Source organism: Triticum aestivum, chromosome 1D, assembly GCF_018294505.1.
Source record: "Triticum aestivum cultivar Chinese Spring chromosome 1D, IWGSC CS RefSeq v2.1, whole genome shotgun sequence".
NCBI classification, from domain to species: domain Eukaryota; kingdom Viridiplantae; phylum Streptophyta; class Magnoliopsida; order Poales; family Poaceae; genus Triticum; species Triticum aestivum.
The window spans coordinates 437,988,270-438,008,926 of record NC_057796.1 but is presented as its reverse complement, the minus strand read 5'-3'; the positions used below and the strand labels follow the sequence as shown (position 1 = coordinate 438,008,926).

Here is a 20,657-nt window from a genome sequence, read left to right as displayed (position 1 = left end):
TTTTAAAATTCTATGAATAAATTTTGTATTTTTAAGATTTTTTTTGAATTTTTATGACCATTCTTTTTTATTTGATGAACAAATTTTGAATTCGATGAATATTTTTGGAATTTGATGAACACATTTTTAGTTCAAGAACATCTTTGAATTGGATGAACATTTTCTGAAAATGGATGAACATTTTTTAATACGATGAACATTTTCGAGTCTGATAAATTAATTCTTAATCCCATGAAGATTTTGTAAAATTTCATGAACGAATAATATTCACGATTTTTTAAAAGTATTCATAAAAATTTAAAATTAAAATAGAAAGTTAAGAAAATAAAAAAAAAAATAAAAATAAAAGAAATTACAAACATTAAAAAATGAGAAAGAAAAACCAAAGAAAGAAAGAGAAAAACAGTTCAATGAATGTTCTAGAACCTTTCCAAAACTGGTGGGAGAGAAAACCAGATTGGGCTGGCCCATAGCGATGATAAGCATGTGGGAGGGTACGCGGTAGATCGTTGTCCAGCTACCTACGTGCAAAATAGGGATCACTGCACCACTAGAGACAACACGTCGCTCCGTCCTGGCTCTGAAAAATGATAGATTTGAGTGTTCCCCGGGGCTAGACCCAAGGTACTTTAAGTATCATACCATGCAGGCTCAATAGTATTTGCACACATGAAAATAATCCAAAACCAAAACCAAAGTTGCATGCAAGATATTTGCACACTATTTTTTCTTGAATTTGATGAGCGAGGAGAGGGAAGAATATCATATGAAAACCAACATTCGAAAGAAACCAATGAAAACCACATGAAATAAATATTTTGAAGTTTCAAAAAATGGTAAGAGGGTGATGCTCTATTGTCATGTGAAATTCCAAATTGAAATACATTACATGATGTGAGCTATGAAAATAACAAAATCAGCATTGAATAGCGCCAAACAGTAACCCTATTCAGTGCTGAATTTGCTTTTTTTATATAACTCACATCTCGTAATGTGTTTCAACTTGTAATTCACGTGGCCATAAAGCATCACTTTGTTAACATCTCATGTTTTTTAAAGATTTTTTTGAACCTTTGAGACGTGATTTCCATGAAGTTTTTTCAAATGTTGATTTCCAGGCGTTATTCTTCCTCGTGGAGAGCCGGGTTTCTTGATTCGGCAGCATCGGTCCGCTACGGACATGAGAGTATCAGGTGATACCACCTTCTAAATGCTCCCATGATATCATTTGAAAAAGTTTAATTTTAAATGTTTTGAAAAATTCTGAAAAAAAATTGTAGATGTTCACATCACCTGAATGTACGGCCCATAAAATTTTCAGGTCCAAATTCTAAATACACATTGAGAAACAAAAAAGACAAATCTGGATGTGAATAGTGATGTTTTGACTTTTGTCTTTTTTGACACTATTCATGTTGGATTTGTCTTTTTTGTTTCTCAATGTATATTTCGAATTTGGATCTGAAATTTTTAGGGATTGTACATCCATGTGACGTGAACATCCACAATTTTTTCAGAATTTTTTGAAACATTTAAAATTGAATTTTTTGAAATGGTATCATGATATCACCTAAGAGGTGGTATCATGTGATATTTTCCCCGCTGCGGACAGCCCGCGGGCCGCGCTCGACCACAGTTTGCGCTCCAATTTCCAAAGGCGCGAGGGTTCGCGGCCGTGAGCTGTGAGCACGGGAAGACGCACATCGCCTGCGTGTGAAAACCAACTGTTGTGCACGAAACCTCACAAGCTCCTCATTCAGCTGATGCAATCACGCAAACCAGACGCACTCGTAATCAATACCGTCATACACGCACCGCTCAGAAACACAAGCACCTTCATCACACGGTACATGTGTACGTACGGACCATGTGACACATATGGTAATCCAAACTACTCAAAAAATAATATGTACGTACGGTAAACTTTTTGCCCAGCATGTGTTCCCGGAAATGGGAAACCAGAGAGAGAAACCGCCCCTGATTAGCCGTAAACAAAAGCACTACTAGAAGTCTATCTAGTCTGGTGCGTGCGTGCCGGGGTGCGTGCGTGCCGGCGGCCGAGGAGGCTTGCGCGGGGAGAAACCATCCCGGCCGCGACGTGGCGGGCAACATGCAGCACCCGCCTCGACGGCGCTCCACGTACCCTCGCCCACCCCCACGTACCCCGCCCCGCGCCAAAACCACCCCACGCCGATAGCCCCCGCCCGCAACCAACAGCGGTCCATGCGATACCGCCCCTCCCCGCAGCGGCGCGCGTCCCGCCCCCGCCGGTATAAAGCGACGCGCCACCCGCCCCACGCCCTGCTCCCCCACACCACCACCGCCGCCGCCGCCGCCGGTTACCGTCACGGCGTGTCACACCCCTCTCTCTTTCCCTCTCCCCCTCTGACAAGGACAGCCATGGCGAGCCACGCGCACGGGCACGGCCTGCTGCTCGACCCGGCCGCGCTCGCCTACTCCTGGGCCGCCGAGCCGGAGATCCCGCCGCAGCTGCTCGCCGCGCTGGGCGAGTACCTCTCCTCCTCCGCCGCTGGCTCCCACGGGGGCAACCAGTCTGCCGTCGACGCCGAGGCCGACGCGGAGGCGGACGACGAGTTCATGATGTACGAGTTCAAGGTGCGGCGGTGCGCGCGCGCGCGGAGCCACGACTGGACGGCCTGCGCCTACGCGCACCCGGGGGAGGCGGCGCGGCGCCGGGACCCGCGCCGCGTGGCCTACGCGGGGGAGCCATGCCCGGACTTCCGCCGCCGCCCGGGCGCCGCGTGCCCGCGCGGGGCCTCCTGCCCCTTCGCGCACGGCACCTTCGAGCTCTGGCTCCACCCGTCCCGCTACCGCACCCGCCCCTGCCGCGCCGGCCCGGCCTGCCGCCGCCGCGTCTGCTTCTTCGCGCACGCGGCCGGGGAGCTCCGCCTCGCCTCCCACCACAAGGGGCCCGACTCGCCGCTGGCGCTGTCGCCCAAGTCCACGCTCACCGCGCTCTGGGAGTCGCCCCCGGTGTCGCCGGTGGAGGGCAGGATGAGGTGGCTGGACGCCGTAGACGACGCCGCCGCCGCCGACGCCGAGGTCGAGGAGATCATGCTCGCAATGCAGCAGCTCAGCTTCGCCAACGCAGCAGCACCGTCGGCACCGTCGGGAACGCTGCCGGCGGTGACGGAGGACGACGGGCCGGACCTGGGGTGGGTGTCGGAGCTGGTCATGTGATCAATCAGGAGACCGAAGCTCTCCAGCAGCGCTCCTCGTGCCCCGGCAGCAAGCAAGACAGCAGCAGCTCCAGTAATTAATTAAGTACTCCTATTATATTAAGCAACCTATTAAATTCTACCATGCATCATTCTTCTGTAGATAAACAAGCGCGTATGGTGCAAGCTGAATACAGCAAAGAATTGTAAAATTGTTAAGCGTGGCGTTCGTGTGTGAGCGCCTGTTTTTTTTTCCGAGACCAGCAATGGTTTTGGATTAGTTGGAACTAAATGAGTGTAATGGGCTAGTAGCCTCCCCTTGTTTCGTGATCTATAATATCATTTGATTTGATGGTACTTCCGAGTGCAGCTAGCGGTGTCTCGAATCTGTGTGCCACTAATAATCCATGTGCTTGACTTTGTTCATTAAGTTAGATTCTGCAAGGATCGGCTCTGGACTTCTGAGGATGGGTCTCTTTCCTATGTGAGCTATCCGGCTCCTCCTTTTTCCTTTCGGTCAAGCACTCACGCTCAGTGAGTCTCAGCTTGCTTGAATTCTTTGACTTTCTATATATGAAAAATCGGAGAGAAAAGGCACTTGTACCAATAGAGAAGAGAGCTTAACCATCCATCAGTTTGGTATATAACTGAGGTGTGTAATGGAACGCGGGGATGATCGATAGGGCAGTGATAGGCGCCGGCGCACCGGCCCAAAATTCGGCCGGTCGGCTGCTGAGCGTACGATGCAGACTTTTTCAACGATACAACTTTTCCTTTGTCTCTAAAAAGTCAACCACGCTGGAAAAAGGTAGCGACCAGAATCGGCAAATTTGACAATTTTGACCTCGAAACGAAATAAATTCACAGAATGAACTGGGTGTGAAACTATTTCACACCCCTAACCCTTTTGTGCAGCGCCCGCCCGCCGACGCCACACCCTACGGTGCAGCGCCTAGCTCCACGGCGTTGCACCTCTGTCCACCGTGGCAGCCCACGGGCCCGCACCCAGCAGTGCAACGCCTCCGAGCTAGGCGCTGCACCTGTAATGTGCAGCGCCTAGCCGCTGCACTGTGACTTATCCAGCCACTTGGCTGGGCCCCCCTCCCCCACACCCCCCCACCACACACTCTCTCCCCGAGCTTTGCCCCCTCTCCCACTCTCTCCCCCTCTCAAATCTTCTTCCAAATCTTGCAAATTTGAAGAATTTGTCCGTGGATTTCGAAGTCAAACCCTCCCTCAAGGTAATAATCTCCGATCCCCTTGTTTTGATCGAAGTAAAGTTCTCCCATTGCTCATTTGTTGGTAGTTTGGGGAAACCCTAGTTTTGTTTGGATCTAGAGATTTGCATGGAGATGTGAGATGTTTGTTTGCCCATTAGGCTTTGTTAGTATGCTAGGGTTATTGTTATGGGTGTTCTTATGTTGGTGCTAGGGTTAGGTTTAGGGCTAGGGTTATGGTTAGGGTTATGGTTATGGTTAGGGTTAGGGTTGTTGTTTCATATATATATTAGGGTTTGTATTCGGTGTTAATCCATGGATTAGTACTCATGCAAGCAATGTTACCTTGTGTTCATTGCTTATAGGGATGGGAAGAACATGTGTGTTTGTTCATCATGGGGACAAAGACGCCTTTTTGAAAGGCAATAAAGAACCGGACCCGGATGAGCTTGACATTGTGTTTGATAGTAGTCCTAGCTATGCGGAGCTCTTGCAACAAGTTAGGAAAGATTTGAATTGGATGGACCCTAGTGATATCATTGAGTTGGAGGGAAGGCATAATGTTGGTTTTGGAATGCACATCCGTTGGAAGACAATGCGTGTAAACTCGGAGCAACGTTGGGTTGCATACAAGGAGACGGTGGCCGAATCACTAGACAAGGCTCTTGAGTTATTTGCAACGAAGAAGGTTGAGTCAAGTTTGCATTTGGACTTGAACCGGAACCCCTCCCCTTTGGTTGCTAGTAGCCCCCCACCCTTGAAGCAAGATGAAACTGTTGAACCTCTTTTGACCCAAGAAGTGAGGCCAACATTGAGCCCGTGTAGAAACAACCAAGATGAATCTTTGCAAGAGGACAACGATGAGTATGCGGACGATGACAATGAAGTTGATCTCCATGACAACAATGTGGGTGATCTCGACAAATATCATTTGCAAGAGACAATGGACCATTCCATCCCTTTTTCCCGTGCATATGCATCGGACTCGGATGACGATGGTCCCGATGAACAAGTTGATGCGGAGGGGTTCACGGTGAAGGAGGCCGAAGCTTTTGAGAAGGTATTTGGTCGGGATCATCGGACTACATTGTTCAAGGATGTTAGTCTCGCGGATGAAGCCGTGGTAGATGGTGGCCAATGTGTAGCTCTTGGGGTTAGGCCAAGCTCTCACCGTGATTTGGTAGACGACCAGAACCGGATTGCTAAAGGTTCTAAGTTCGACAGCTTGTTGGATTTGAAGATGTGGCTCGACAACTACTCGGTTACGCATTATCGTCCACACAAGGTGGTGCACTCGGACGTCAATGTGCGCTACACGGTTGCATGTGCATGTGAAGATGAAAAGGAGGTCCAACTTGGACTTACAAGAGGCCGTGGTGGTGGTAGAGGTCGTGGAAAGGAGGTCCAACAAGGAGTGTCAAGACGCCGTGGCGGTTGTCCGTGGATTGTGCGTGCAAGACCATGGAAAGGAGGTCCTACTTGGCATGTAGTGAGTTGTGTGCCAACTCACATGTGCCAAGGCAAAAGGGTGGATGGCAAGATTGTGTCCCAAGACCACAAACAACTCACGTCCGAGTTCATCGCTTACAGGCTCTCGAACTCAATATCCACACTTCCAACAATGAGCGTCCAACATGTCATTGACCTTGTGAAAGCCATCTTTCATTACAAGGTGAAATACGGCAAGGCATGGAAGGCGAAGCAAGCCGCATTTAAGATGTTGTATGGTACATGGGAGGAAGCATACAACCGAATCCCTAGGTTGTTGTTAGCCATGGCCGCGACAAACCCGGGCATGGTTCATGTGGTCGAGCCTCATGGGCACCAAACAACGGTTCATGAAGGAAGGAAAGTCAGAGTATTTGGCCGTGCTTTTTGGGCGTTCGAGCAATATGTGAGGGCTTTCGAACATTGTAGGCCGGTCATCGCAATTGATGGCACGTTCTTGAGGCTTTGCTTCCTTCGTCCTCCCCTCCCGATGCAGCGCCTAGCTCGGAGGCGTTGCACTACTGGGTGCGGGCCCGTGGGCTGCCACGGTGGACAGAGGTGCAACGCCGCGGAGCTAGGCGCTGCACCGTAGGGTGTGGCGCCGGCGTGGCGGGCGCTACACAAAAGGGTTAGGGGTGTGAAATAGTTTCGCACCCAGTTCATTCTGTGAATTTATTTCGTTTCCAGGTCAAAATTGTCAAATTTGCCACCAGAATCCACGCTCGCCAGCCAGAATCCGTGCACTCGACGGCCAGAATCTGCACGGTCGCCGGCTGTCCATACTTGTCCTCGGCATCTCGTGCTTGCCGGTCACCTGTGCCACCGCGCCCGCCCACCCGTGTTCGCCGGCGCTCGTGCCATTGCGCTCATCTCGGCTGCCTCCGCTCGCCATGGTTGCAGCTCGAACACAGACGGGTTCCAGCATGTGGTCACCATGGTTGCAGCATCTCCGGTGTCCCTATCTCCGGCTCGCCGACGTCATTGACTTGCACCGCCACCGCCATGTCTAGCAAAAACAAATCTAAAAAGCAACAAAAACTTCCAATACACGGTTGAAGCAAAAAAAAATAGTTGGTTCCAGCAAAACTCGATGCTATTTCCAGCAAAAATCGAATGCAACAAAAACCTCTGGTACTTGGTTGAAGCAAATAGATTGCCGGTTCCAACAAAACTTAATGGTGGTGCCAGCAAAAATCTCAGCAGCAAAAAGCGATAAGCCAATTGTAGCAAATGAATTAGCCAGTTCCAGCAAAAAGTAATGCTGGTTCCAGCAAAATAGCCTCACTGCAAAAAAAAAGACTAGTGCCCATTGTAGCAAAAAAAAGACGGTTCCAGCAAAAATAAAGGCTGGTTCCAGCAAAAAATGCGTCGCCTCCCCAGGACGCATCCGGTTCCAGCATCAGGGGACACTGGTTCCAGCATCGTCATGTGCCGGTTGCAACTCCCTAATCCGCCGGTTCCAGCATCGCTGCCTGAGCGGGAACCGGTCGCCGTCGTCGCGGGGTGCGCGAGCTTGCAGCCCAGTCGTCGGGCCCCTTGCTCGCAGCTCCAAGGAGCCGAGCATGTGTGTGCAGCATGTACTTGAGCTCAACCCCGTGGATCCATGGCGTACTGCGCAGGACATGAGAGAGAGAGAAAAGCAAAAAACATGAACGAGCTCACCCCCTCTCATGGATCTATGGTGGAAAAAATCGCGGGGAATAGATCAGGCAACAAAAACGAACTCAATTTCATGAGGATTGGGTGTGGATTCTTGAAGAGAGAGCACAAGAAGAGAGGGGAGAGAGATTGAGCAAAGGGGATTGAAGGATGAGACGCCTCCTGTGGTCTCTAGAATATGCGAGAGGATAAGAAGAAAGCGGTGGGGGATAGACTTAGCTTTGTGGGTGGTGGGCCAGGACTGGGCCAGGACTGCGTAGCAACGCGAGCGTGGCGACCGGCCGAACGCTCGGCCGGCGCACCGTTTGCAAATGTTTCCCTGATCTATATAGGTAGTGATAATCAGAATTGTGGAGGGTTTTTCGCCCGAACTATTCAAACTATAGTGATATCAAACTATAGTGATAAACATGCACTCACATACCGACGTACGCACACCATCAAGGGTTTTTGCCTCAATAATTCAAACGAATTTGAATTTAAAATCAAATAATTTTAAATTATATTTCCTCCGTTTCATAATATGAGAGTGTTTTTGGACAGGGTGATTCGGTGCCCAGGTCCAGATGAACCTGATATCCTATCCTGATCGTTCAATAGTCCCTAGGGATGTTGAAAAATGGGTCCGTCACGTCAGACTTGGGGCGTTGGAAAATTAGATACGGGCAGTATACCGCAGAGAACAGTGCAGACGGTGGGTCCTTCCTGTACAGCGGGAGGCCTATTTCGAATCGCACGTGCGTCATTCCGTCACGTGCGTCATTCCGTCAGGTAGCAGTCTCGAGCTGTGGTACAGGTCGTGGGCGACGTTACGAGCCTGGCCCAGCGTGATGTCAATGAAAAGCCGAGCCGTCGGACAGGTAGTTCGAGACATAAATTTGCCTCGTGATGTCAATAGTGCTAGATCGGCATGTTCATCTATTTCGAAAAATCCCCTTCTAATTTTTGTGTGGAACTGCTTCTGGTGGACAGGTGAGTTCGTGGACGGTGTCATTTTTCTTTTTTTTACGAGAAAACTTCCAATCTATTCATCTTCAATCATGGCAATACAACGAACACCAGAAATAATAAAAATTACATCCAGGTCCGTAGACCACCTAACGACGACTACGAGCACTGAAGCGAGTCGAAGGCGTGCCGCCGTCATCGCCCCTCACTCATCGGAGCCGGGGAAAATTTGTTATAGTAGACAGTCGGAAAGTCGTCGTGATAAGGCCCCATAGAACCAGTGCAACAGAACGGCAACCGTCGCCGATAAAGAGTAGCGTAGATCGAAAGGATCTAACCTGAAGAAACACAAACGTAGACGAACTACGACCAGATCGGAGCAAATCCACCAATGATAGATCTGCCGGAGACACACCTCCACACGCTCACCGATGATACTAGACACACCACCGGAACGGGGGCTAGGCGGGGAAGACCTTATTCCATCTTCAGGGAGTCGCCACCGTCTCGTCTTCCTGAGCAGGACACAAACCCTAACAAAACTTAAGAAGACATCTAAAAACGGAGCCCTCCCGCCGGCAAGAGCCGGGATCAACCGCGCCGCCATGGTCCTAAGGCCACCGGAGACGAGGCGGACCGGCGGCGGCGCCAACAGGAGGCAAAGGAATCCTAAACCTTTCTTCCTCTGAAAATGCTGTGCATGAACTTTTCTATCGATTTTATTTTTCGTTTCCCGTCGGTGGTGGCGGCGCATCTTCTAGTGGCAGCTGACAACTTGGAGCTTTGCTTTGCTTCCGTCTAGTGGCGGCTCCAGCTGTGGGCAGGTGGTTGGATTTGAAACTGGGCTTCAGTCACAGAGTGGAGAAGAAGTGCATCCGAGGAAGAAAGGGCAGTCGGTGCTGTCCATGGGGAAGGTCAACCAGGAAGCTCCTGGGTGGGCCAAGAGGTAAATCGCGTCCCTGATTTGCCGGAATTTTACTTCAGCAGCGAAAATCAGTAGATTAGATGCTCAATGATGGTGATGCATGATTGTTTTGCATTTTGGAAACCTGAGAGAAGCAGGTTATCGCTCTAGTATTAGCAGTAGCATTGGCATGATTTCAGAGACTTTGTTCCTCAGTTTTCTTCAGTGTATTAACTGAAAAATTTCATGCTCGCCGGACGCGATTTGCTTAGGAGTCGTTCAGACAGGACTCCTTGCGCATCTTGAACAGTCCTGAGCGAGGGCGATTTGCTTGGAGTCGTTCGTTCAACGTAGACACCCTGAAACTCGAAGCGGGGGCATTCGCGGCTGCACCCAAAAGGTAGTTGTCGTCGCCGGGTGCCGGCTCAGTTCGGCTCAGAAATTGGCCCGTGCCGTGAGTCAACCTGGTCCGGTGTTGCCGTTGGGCCACCGACCCATCATAATGACTGACATGGGCCCTCTTTTTCATCAACAATACGGTGCCAGATACGAACTGCAATACACTGGCAGACACTTATCCCCATGTGGTTCAATGGCTGTGATATAGGGTGCATCTGAGCCTGGGATCAGAAACAGATTTTCCAGTGTTTTTATACTATTCGACTTATACGTCATGTTTGTTTGGCGGGGTTGGAGGTTGGGCGGTGGGATGGCCAAGGGCCAGGCGAGGGACAATCTTCAAACAACGATGGAACAAGGTCTTGTTGGAACAAGGTCTTCAGTGTTGGGTCAGGCAAGAGACAGTTTTTCGGACCCCGAATCTAGCAAGGTCCTCATCAATGAATCTGACTCACACACGGTTCACAGGAAGAAGGGGCAGCGGGTGAAGGGGCAGATTGATGGATAGGCCGTGGCCAGGAAGGTGGATCTCAATGCGCATGGCTCATACGAAGAACTTTCCTTGGCCCTTGAGGGCATGTTCGTGGATCTCAACGTGCATGGTTCGTACGAAGAACTTTCCTCGGCCCTTGAGGGCATGTTCACCGTCTTGTCCGCTACTAGTAAGCCTCAATCAATTCTAACTTGTACTCAAACAAGATCACATGGTACCAACAGTTCTTTTTTTGGTAGGGAGCGAGAACAGGTGAAGAACGGGAGTTTATGATCTATGGGACTTGAATTCTATTGATTGGCTCAAAGGCATGGGAGTTAAGAGAGGAAGGGGAAAGCCTCCTGTACCAAAAGAAGAGAGGTTAACAATCTATCAGTTTGGTATAATCAAGGTGTGTGTTTTGGGGGGGGGGGGGGGGGGGCTTGCCCCCGACGATCTATCTATATAATCGAAATGTACCGTTGCAGTCATAGCTAGTGATACTATGCGCTTAATCAGTGATACTATGTGCTTAACCAGTGAGTTGGGAAATCAAGCCGTGCGGTGGGGGTGGGTGTATAATGGAACGGGGTGGGTAGGTGTGTTTGTGTGTGTTTGGGGGAGGGGGGGGGGCTTGGCCCCCTGATGATCTATATAAACATAGCTAGTGATAATCAGAATTGTGGAGGGTTTTTCGCTCGAATTATTCAAACTATAGTGATAAACATGTTGGGGAACGTAGTAATTTCAAAAAAAATCCTACGCACACGCAGGATCATGGTGATGCATAGCAACGAGAGGGGAGAGTGTTGTCCACGTACCCTCGTAGACCAAAAGCGGAAGCGTTAGCACAACGCGGTTGATGTAGTCGTACGTCTTCATGATCCGACCGATCAAGTACCGAACGCACGACACCTCCGAGTTCAGAACACGTTCAGCCCGATGACGTCCCTCGAACTCCGATCCAGCCGAGTGTTGAGGGAGATTTTCGTCAGCACGACGGTGTGGTGACGATGATGATGTTCTACCGACGCAGGGCTTCGCCTAAGCACCGCTACAGTATTATCGAGGTGGACTATGGTGGAGGGGGGCACCGCACACGGCTAAAAGATCAAACGATCAATTGTTGTGTCTCTAGGGTGCCCCCTGCCCCCGTATATAAAGGAGCAAGGGGGGAAGGTGCGGCCGGCCAGGAGGGGCGCGCCAGGTGGAGTCCTACTCCCACCGGGAGTAGGACTCCCTCCCTTTTCCTAGTTGGATTAGGAGTGGAGGGGAAAGAGGTGGAGGAGATGAAGGAAAGGGGGGGCGCCCCCTCTCCTTGTCCTATTCGAACTAGGGGGAGGGGCGCGCGGCCCTGCCCTGGCCGCCTCTCCTCTTCTCCACAAAGGCCCACTATGGCCCATTAAGCCCCGGGGGGGTGGGGTTCCGGTAACCCCTCGGTACTCCGGTAAAATCCCGATTTCACCCGGAACACTTCCGATATCCAAATATAGGCTTCCAATATATCAATCTTCATGTCTCGACCATTTTGAGACTCCTCGTCATGTCCGTGATCACATCCGGTACTCCGAACAACCTTCGGTACATCAAAACATATAAACTCATAATATAACTGTCATCGAAACGTTAAGCGTGCGGACCCTACGGGTTCGAGAACTATGTAGACATGACCGAGACACGTCTCCGGTCAATAACCAATAGCGGAACCTGGATGCTCATATTGGCTCCCACATATTCTACGAAGATCTTTATCGGTCAGACCGCATAACAACATACGTTGTTCCCTTTGTCATCGGTATGTTACTTGCCCGAGATTCGATCGTCGGTATCTCAATACCTAGTTCAATCTCGTTACCGGCAAGTCTCTTTACTCGTTCCGTAATACATCATCCCACAACTAACTCATTAGTTGCAATGCTTGCAAGGCTTAAGTGATGTGCATTACCGAGAGGGCCCAGAGATACCTCTCCGACAATCGGAGTGACAAATCCTAATCTCGAAATACGCCAACCCAACAAGTACCTTCGGAGACACCTGTAGAGCACCTTTATAATCACCCAGTTACGTTGTGACGTTTGGTAGCACACAAAGTGTTCCTCCGGTAAACGGGAGTTGCATAATCTCATAGTCATAGGAACATGTATAAGTCATGAAGAAAGCAATAGCAACATACTAAACGATCGAGTGCTAAGCTAACGGAATGGGTCAAGTCAATCACATCATTCTCCTAATGATGTGATCCCGTTAATCAAATGACAACTCATGTCTATGGCTAGGAAACATAACCATCTTTGATCAACGAGCTAGTCAAGTAGAGGCATACTAGTGACACTCTGTTTGTCTATGTATTCACACATGTATTATGTTTCCGGTTAATACAATTCTAGCATGAATAATAAACATTTATCATGATATAAGGAAATAAATAATAACTTTATTATTGCCTCTAGGGCATATTTCCTTCAGTCTCCCACTTGCACTAGAGTCAATAATCTAGTTCACATCACCATGTGATTTAATACCAATAGTTCACATCACCATGTGATTAACACCCATAGTTCACATCGTCATGTGACCAACACCCAAAGGGTTTACTAGAGTCAATAATCTAGTTCACATCGCTATGTGATTAACACCCAAAGAGTACTAAGGTGTGATCATGTTTTGCTTGTGAGAGAAGTTTAGTCAACGGGTCTGCCACATTCAGATCCGTATGTATTTTGCAAATTTCTATGTCAACAATGCTCTGCACGGAGCTACTCTAGCTAATTGCTCCCACTTTCAATATGTATCCAGATTGAGACTTAGAGTCATCTGGATCAGTGTCAAAATTTGCATCGACGTAACCCTTTACGACGAACCTTTTTGTCACCTCCATAATCGAGAAACATATCCTTATTCCACTAAGGATAATTTTGACCGCTGTCCAGTGATCTACTCCTAGATCACTATTGTACTCCCTTGCCAAAATCAGTGTAGGGTATACAATAGATCTGGTACACAGCATGGCATACTTTATAGAACCTATGGCCAAGGCATAGGGAATGACTTTCATTCTCTTTCTATCTTCTGCCGTGGTCGGGCTTTGAGTCTTACTCAATTTCACACCTTGTAACACAGGCAAGAACTCTTTCTTTGACTGTTCCATTTTGAACTACTTCAAAATTTTGTCAAGGTATGTACTCATTGAAAAAACTTATCAAGCGTCTTGATCTATCTCTATGGATCTTGATGCTCAATATGTAAGTAGCTTCTCCGAGGTCTTTCTTTGAAAAACTCCTTTCAAACACTCCTTTATGCTTTGCAGAATAATTCTATATTATTTCTGATCAACAATATGTCATTCACATATACTTATCAGAAATGTTGTAGTGCTCCCACTCACTTTCTTGTAAATACAGGCTTCACCGCAAGTCTGTATAAAACTATATCCTTTGATCAACTTATCAAAGCGTATATTCCAACTCCGAGATGCTTGCACCAGTCCATAGATGGATCGCTGGAGCTTGCATATTTTGTTAGCACCTTTAGGATTGACAAAACCTTCTGGTTGCATCATATACAACTCTTCTTTAATAAATCCATTAAGGAATGTAGTTTTGTTTATCCATTTGCCAGATTTCATAAAATGCGGCAATTGCTAACATGATTCGGACAGACTTAAGCATAGATACGAGTGAGAAACTCTCATCGTAGTCAACACCTTGAACTTGTCGAAAACCTTTTGCGACAATTCTAGCTTTGTAGATAGTAACACTACTATCAGCGTCCGTCTTCCTCTTGAAGATCCATTTAATCTCAATGGCTCGCCGATCATTGGGCAAGTCAATCAAAGTCCATACTTTGTTCTCATACATGGATCTCATCTCAGATTTCATGGCCTCAAGCCATTTCGCGGAATCTGGGCTCATCATCGCTTCCTCATAGTTCGTAGGTTCGTCATGGTCAAGTAACATGACCTCCAGAACAGGATTACCGTACCACTCTGGTGCGGATCTCACTCTGGTTTACCTACGAGGTTCGGTAGTAACTTGATCTGAAGTTACATGATCATCATCATTAGCTTCCTCACTAATTGGTGTAGTAGTCACAGGAACAGATTTCTGTGATGAACTACTTTCCAATAAGGGAGCAGGTACAGTTACCTCATCAAGTTCTACTTTCCTCCCACTCACTTCTTTCGAGAAAAACTCCTTCTCTAGAAAGGATCCATTCTCAGCAACGAATATCTTGCCTTCGGATCTGTGATAGAAGGTGTACCCAACATTTTCTTTTGGGTATCCTATGAAGACGCACTTCTCCGATTTGGGTTTGAGCTTATCAGGTTGAAACTTTTTCACATAAGCATTGCAACCTCAATCTTTAAGAAACGACAGCTTAGGTTTCTTGCCAAACCATAGTTCATACGGTGTCGTCTCAACGGATTTAGATGGTGCCCTATTTAACGTGAATGCAGCTGTCTCTAATGCATAACCCCAAACGATAGTGGTAGATCGGTAAGAGACATCATAGATCGCACCATATCTAATAAAGTACGGTTATGACGTTCGGACACACCATTACACTGAGGTGTTCCAGGTGGCGTGAGTAGTGAAACTATTTCACATTGTTTTAACTGAAGGCCAAACTCGTAACTCAAATATTTCATCTCTGCGATCTTATCGTAGAAACTTTTATTTTCTTGTTACGATGATTCTCCACTTCACTCTGAAATTCTTTGAACTTTTCAAATGTTTCAGACTTGTGTTTCATCAAGTAGATATACCCATATCTGCTCAAATCATCTGTGAAGGTCAGAAAATAACGATACTTGCCGCGAGCCTTAACACTCATCGGACCGCATACATCAGTATGTATTATTTCCAATAAGTCAGTTGCTCGCTCCATTGTTCCGGAGAACGGAGTCTTAGTCATCTTGCCCATGAGGCATGGTTCGCAAGCATCAAGTGATTCATAATCAAGTGATTCCAAAAGTCCATCAGCATGGAGTTTCTTCATGCGCTTTACACCAATATGACCTAAACGGCAGTGCCACAAATAAGTTGCACTATCATTATTAACTTTGCATCTTTTGGCTTCAATATTATGAAAATGTGTATCACCACGATCGAGATCCAACAAACCATTTTCATTGGGTGTATGACCATAGAAGGTTTTATTCATGTAAACAGAACAACAATTATTCTCCAACTTACATGAATAACCGTTTTGCAATAAACATGATCCAATCATATTCATGCTCAACGCAAACACCAAATAACACTTATTTAGGTTCAACACTAATCCCGAAAGTTATATGGATTGTGCGATGATGATCACATCAATCTTGGAACTACTTCCAACACACATCGTCACTTCATCCTTAACTAGTCTCTGTTCATTTTGCAACTCCTGTTTTAAGTTACTACTCTTAGCAACTAAACCAGTATCAAATACTGAGGGGTTGCTATAAACACTAGTAAAGTACACATCAATAACATGTATATCAAATATACTTTTGTTCACTTTGCCATCCTTCTTATCCGCCAATTATTTGGGGTAGTTCTGCTTCCAGTGACCAGTCCTTTTGCAGTAGAAGCACTCAGTCTCAGGCTTAGGTCCAAACTTGGGCTTCTTCACTTGAGCAGCAACTTGCTTGCTGTTCTACATGAAGTTCCCTTTCTTTCCCTTTGCCCTTTTCTTGAAACTAGTGGTCTTGTTAATCATCAACACTTGATGCTCTTTCTTGATTTCTGATTTCATCATCATGAAAAGCTCGGGAATCGTCTACGTTATCCCTTGCATACTATAGTTCATCACGAAGTTCTACTAACTTGGTGATGGTGACTAGAGAATTCTGTCAATCACTATCTTATCTGGAAGATTAACTCCCACTTGATTCAAGCGATTGTAGTACCCAGACAATCTGAGCACATGCTCACTGCTTGAGCTATTCTCCTCCATCTTTTAGCTATAGAACTTGTTGGAGACTTCATATCTCTCAACTCGGGTATTTGCTTGAAATATTAACTTCAACTCCTGGAACATCTCATATGGTCCATGATGTTCAAAACATCTTTGAAGTCCCGATTCTAAGCCGTTAAGCATGGTGCACTAAACTATCAAGTAGTCATCATATTGAGCTAGCCAAACGTTCATAACGTCTGCATCTGCTCCTGCAATAGGTCTGTCACCTAGCGGTGCATCAAGGACATAATTCTTCTGTGCAGCAATGAGAATAAACCTCAGATCACGGATCCAATCCGCATCATTGCTACTAACATCTTTCAACTTAGTTTTCTCTAGGAACATATAAAATTAAACGGGGAGCAACATCGCGAGCTATTGATCTACAACATAGATATGCTAATACTACCAGGACTAAGTTCATGATAAATTAAAGTTCAATTAATCATATTACTTAAGAACTCCCACTTAGATAGACATCCCTCTAATCCTCTAAGTGATCACGTGATCCATATCAACTAAACCATGTCCGATCATCACGTGAGATGGAGTAGTTTCAATGGTGAACATCATTTATGTTGATCAAATCTACTATATGATTCACGCTCGACCTTTCGGTCTCAGTGTTCCGAGGCCATATCTGTTATATGCTAGGCTCGTCAAGTTTAACCTGAGTATTCCGCGTGTGCAACTGTTTTGTACCCTTGTATTTGAACATAGAGCCTATCACACCCGATCATCACGTGGTGTCTCAGCACGAAGAACTTTCGCAACGGTGCATACTCAGGGAGAACACTTATACCTTGAAATTTAGTGAGAGATCATCTTATAAAGCTACCGCCGAACTAAGCAAAATAAGATGTATAAAAGATAAACATCACATGCAATCATAATATGTGACATGATATGGCCATCATCATCTTGTGCCTTTGATCTCCATCTCCAAAGCATGGTCATGATCTCCATCGTCACCGGCATGACACCATGATCTCAATCATCTTGATCTATATCAATGTGTCGTCACATGGTCGTCTCGCCAACTATTGCTCTTGCAACTATTGCTATCGCATAGCGATAAAGTAAAGCAATTATTTGGCGCTTGCATCTTATGCAATAAAGAGACAACCATAAAGCTTTTGCCAGTTGCCGATAACTTCAACAAAACATGATCATCTCATACAAAAACTTATATCTCATCATGTCTTGACCATATCACATCACAACATGCCCTGCAAAAACAAGTTAGACGTCCTCTACTTTGTTGTTGCAAGTTTTACGTGGCTGCTATGGGCTGAGCAAGAACCGTTCTTACCTACGCATCAAAACCACAACGATAGTTCGTCAAGTTAGTGCTAGCCACACTCGGTTCAACTAAAGTTGGAGAAACTGACACCCGCTAGTCACCTGTGTGCAAAGCACGACGGTAAAACCAGTCTCGCGTAAGCGTACGCGTAATGTCGGTCCGGGCCGCTTCATCCAACAATACCGCTGAACCAAAGTATGACATGCTGGTAAGCAGTATGACTTGTATCGCCCACAACTCACTTGTGTGCTACTCGTGCACATAACATCAACGCATAAAACCTGGCTCGGATGCCACTATTGGGGAACGTAGTAATTTCAAAAAATTTCCTACGCACACGCAGGATCATGGTGATGCATAGCAACGAGAGGGGAGAGTGTTGTCCACGTACCCTCGTAGACCGAAAGCGGAAGCGTTAGCACAACGCGGTTGATGTAGTCGTACGTCTTCACGATCCGACCGATCAAGTACCGGACGCACGGCACCTCCGAGTTCAGCACACATTCAGCCCGATGACGTCCCTCGAACTCCGATCCAGCCGAGTGTTGAGGGAGAGTTTCGTCAGCACGACGGTGTGGTGACGATGATGATGTTCTACCGACGCAGGGCTTCGCCTAAGCACCGCTACAGTATTATCAAGGTGGACTATGGTGGAGGGGGCACCGCACACGGCTAAAAGATCAAACGATCAATTGTTGTGTCTCTAGGGTGCCCCCCTGCCCCCGTATATAAAGGAACAAGGGGGGAGGTGCGGCCGGCCAGGAGGGGCGCGCCAGGTGGAGTCCTACTCCCACCGGGAGTAGGACTCCCTCCCTTTTCCTAGTTGGATTAGGAGTGGAGGGGAAAGAGGTGGAGGAGAGGAAGGAAAGGGGGGGGGGGCGCCGCCCCCCTCTCCTTGTCCTATTCGGACTAGGGGGGAGGGGCGAGCGGCCCTGCCCTGGCCGCCTCTCCTCTTCTCCACAAAGGCCCACTATGGCCCATTAAGCCCCCAGGGGGTTCCGGTAACCCCTCGGTACTCCGGTAAAATCCCGATTTCACCCGGAACACTTCCGATATCCAAATATAGGCTTCCAATATATCAATCTTCATGTCTCGACCATTTCGAGACTCCTCGTCATGTCCGTGATCACATCCGGTACTCCGAACAACCTTCGGTACATCAAAACATATAAACTCATAATATAACTGTCATCGAAACGTTAAGCGTGCGGACCCTACGGGTTCGAGAACTATGTAGACATGACCGAGACACGTCTCCGGTCAATAACCAATAGCGGAACCTGGATGCTCATATTGGCTCCCACATATTCTACGAAGATCTTTATCGGTTAGACCGCATAACAACATACGTTGTTCCCTTTGTCATCGGTATGTTACTTGCCCGAGATTCGATCGTCGGTATCTCAATACCTAGTTCAATCTCGTTACCGGCAAGTCTCTTTACTCGTTCCGTAATACATCATCCCACAACTAACTCATTAGTTGCAATGCTTGCAAGGCTTAAGTGATGTGCATTACCGAGAGGGCCCAGAGATACCTCTCCGACAATCGGAGTGACAAATCCTAATCTCGAAATACGCCAACCCAACAAGTACCTTCGGAGACACCTGTAGAGCACCTTTATAATCACCCAGTTACGTTGTGACGTTTGGTAGCACACAAAGTGTTCCTCCGGTAAACGGGAGTTGCATAATCTCATAGTCATAGGAACATGTATAAGTCATGAAGAAAACAATAGCAACATACTAAATGATCGAGTGCTAAGCTAACAGAATGGGTCAAGTCAATCACATCATTCTCCTAATGATGTGATCCCGTTAATCAAATGACAACTCATGTCTATGGCTAGGAAACACAACCATCTTTGATCAACGAGCTAGTCAAGTAGAGGCATACTAGTGACACTCTGTTTGTCTATGTATTCACACATGTATTCTGTTTCCGGTTAATACAATTATGAATAATAAACATTTATCATGATATAAGGAAATAAATAATAACTTTATTATTGCCTCTAGGGCATATTTCCTTCAAAACAGGCACTCACGCACCGACGTGCGCACGCCATCAAGTGTTTTTGCCTAAATAATTCAAACGAATTTGAATTTAAAATCAAATAATTTTAAATTGTATTTCTTCCATTCCATAATATGAGAGCGTTTTTGACACTATTCGACTTATACGTCATGTTTGTTTTGGCAGGGTTGGAGGTTGGGCGGTGGGATGGCCAAGGGCGTGTTGGGCCAGGCGAGGGACATTCTTCAAACAACAATGGAACAAGGTCTTCAGTGTTGAGTCAGGCAAGAGACAGTTTTTCGGACCCCGAATCTAGCAAGGTCCTCACCAATGAATCTAACTCACACAAGGTTCAGAGGAAGAAGGGGCAGCGGGTGAAGGTGCAGATTGATGGATAGGCCGTGGCCAGGAAGGTGGATCTCAATGCGCATGGCTCGTACGGAGAACTTTCCTTGGCCCTTGAGGGCATGTTCGTGGATCTCAACGTGCATGGCTCGTACGAAGAACTTTCCTTAGCCCTTGAGGGCATGTTCACCGTCTTGTCCGCTACTAGTAAGCCTCAATCAATTCTAACTTGTACTCAAACGAGATCACATGGTACCAACAGTTCTTTTTTTGGTAGGGAACGAGAACAGGTGAAGAACGGGAGTTTATGATCTATGGGACTTAAATTCTATTGATTGGCTCAAAGGCATGGGAGTTAAGAGAGGAAGGGGAAAGCCTCTTGTACCAAAAGAAGAGAGGTTAACAATCTATTAGTTTGGTATAATCGAGGTGTGTGTTGGGGGGGGGGGGCTTGCCCCCGACGATCTATCTATATAATCGAAGTGTACCGTTGCAGTCATAGCTAGTGATACTATGCGCTTAATCAGTGATACTATGTGCTTAACCAGTGAGTTGGGAAATCAAGCCGTGCGGTGGGGGTGGGTGTATAATGGAACGGGCTGGGTGGGTGTGTTTGTGTATGTTTGGGGGAGGGAGGGGGGCTTGGCCCCCTGATGATCTATATAAACATAGCTAGTGATAATCAGAATTGTGGAGGGTTTTTCGCCCGAATTATTCAAACTATCACTAGTACAAAACAGGGCTTTCGTCACAGGGCACTATTCACATTAGTCCCGGTTCA

The 20,657-nt window shown here is 47.1% G+C and overlaps 1 protein-coding gene across 1 annotated transcript; it reads left to right on the top strand.

Moving 5' to 3' along the window:
* Positions 1 to 2,292: 2,292 nt before the first annotated feature.
* Positions 2,293 to 3,555, top strand: LOC123173497 (zinc finger CCCH domain-containing protein 37-like). The gene has a single exon (XM_044589930.1). It carries the CDS (start codon positions 2,401 to 2,403, stop codon positions 3,199 to 3,201), a length of 801 nt encoding a protein of 266 aa, XP_044445865.1. The 5' UTR covers positions 2,293 to 2,400; the 3' UTR covers positions 3,202 to 3,555.
* The last annotated feature ends 17,102 nt before the right edge of the window (positions 3,556 to 20,657 follow it).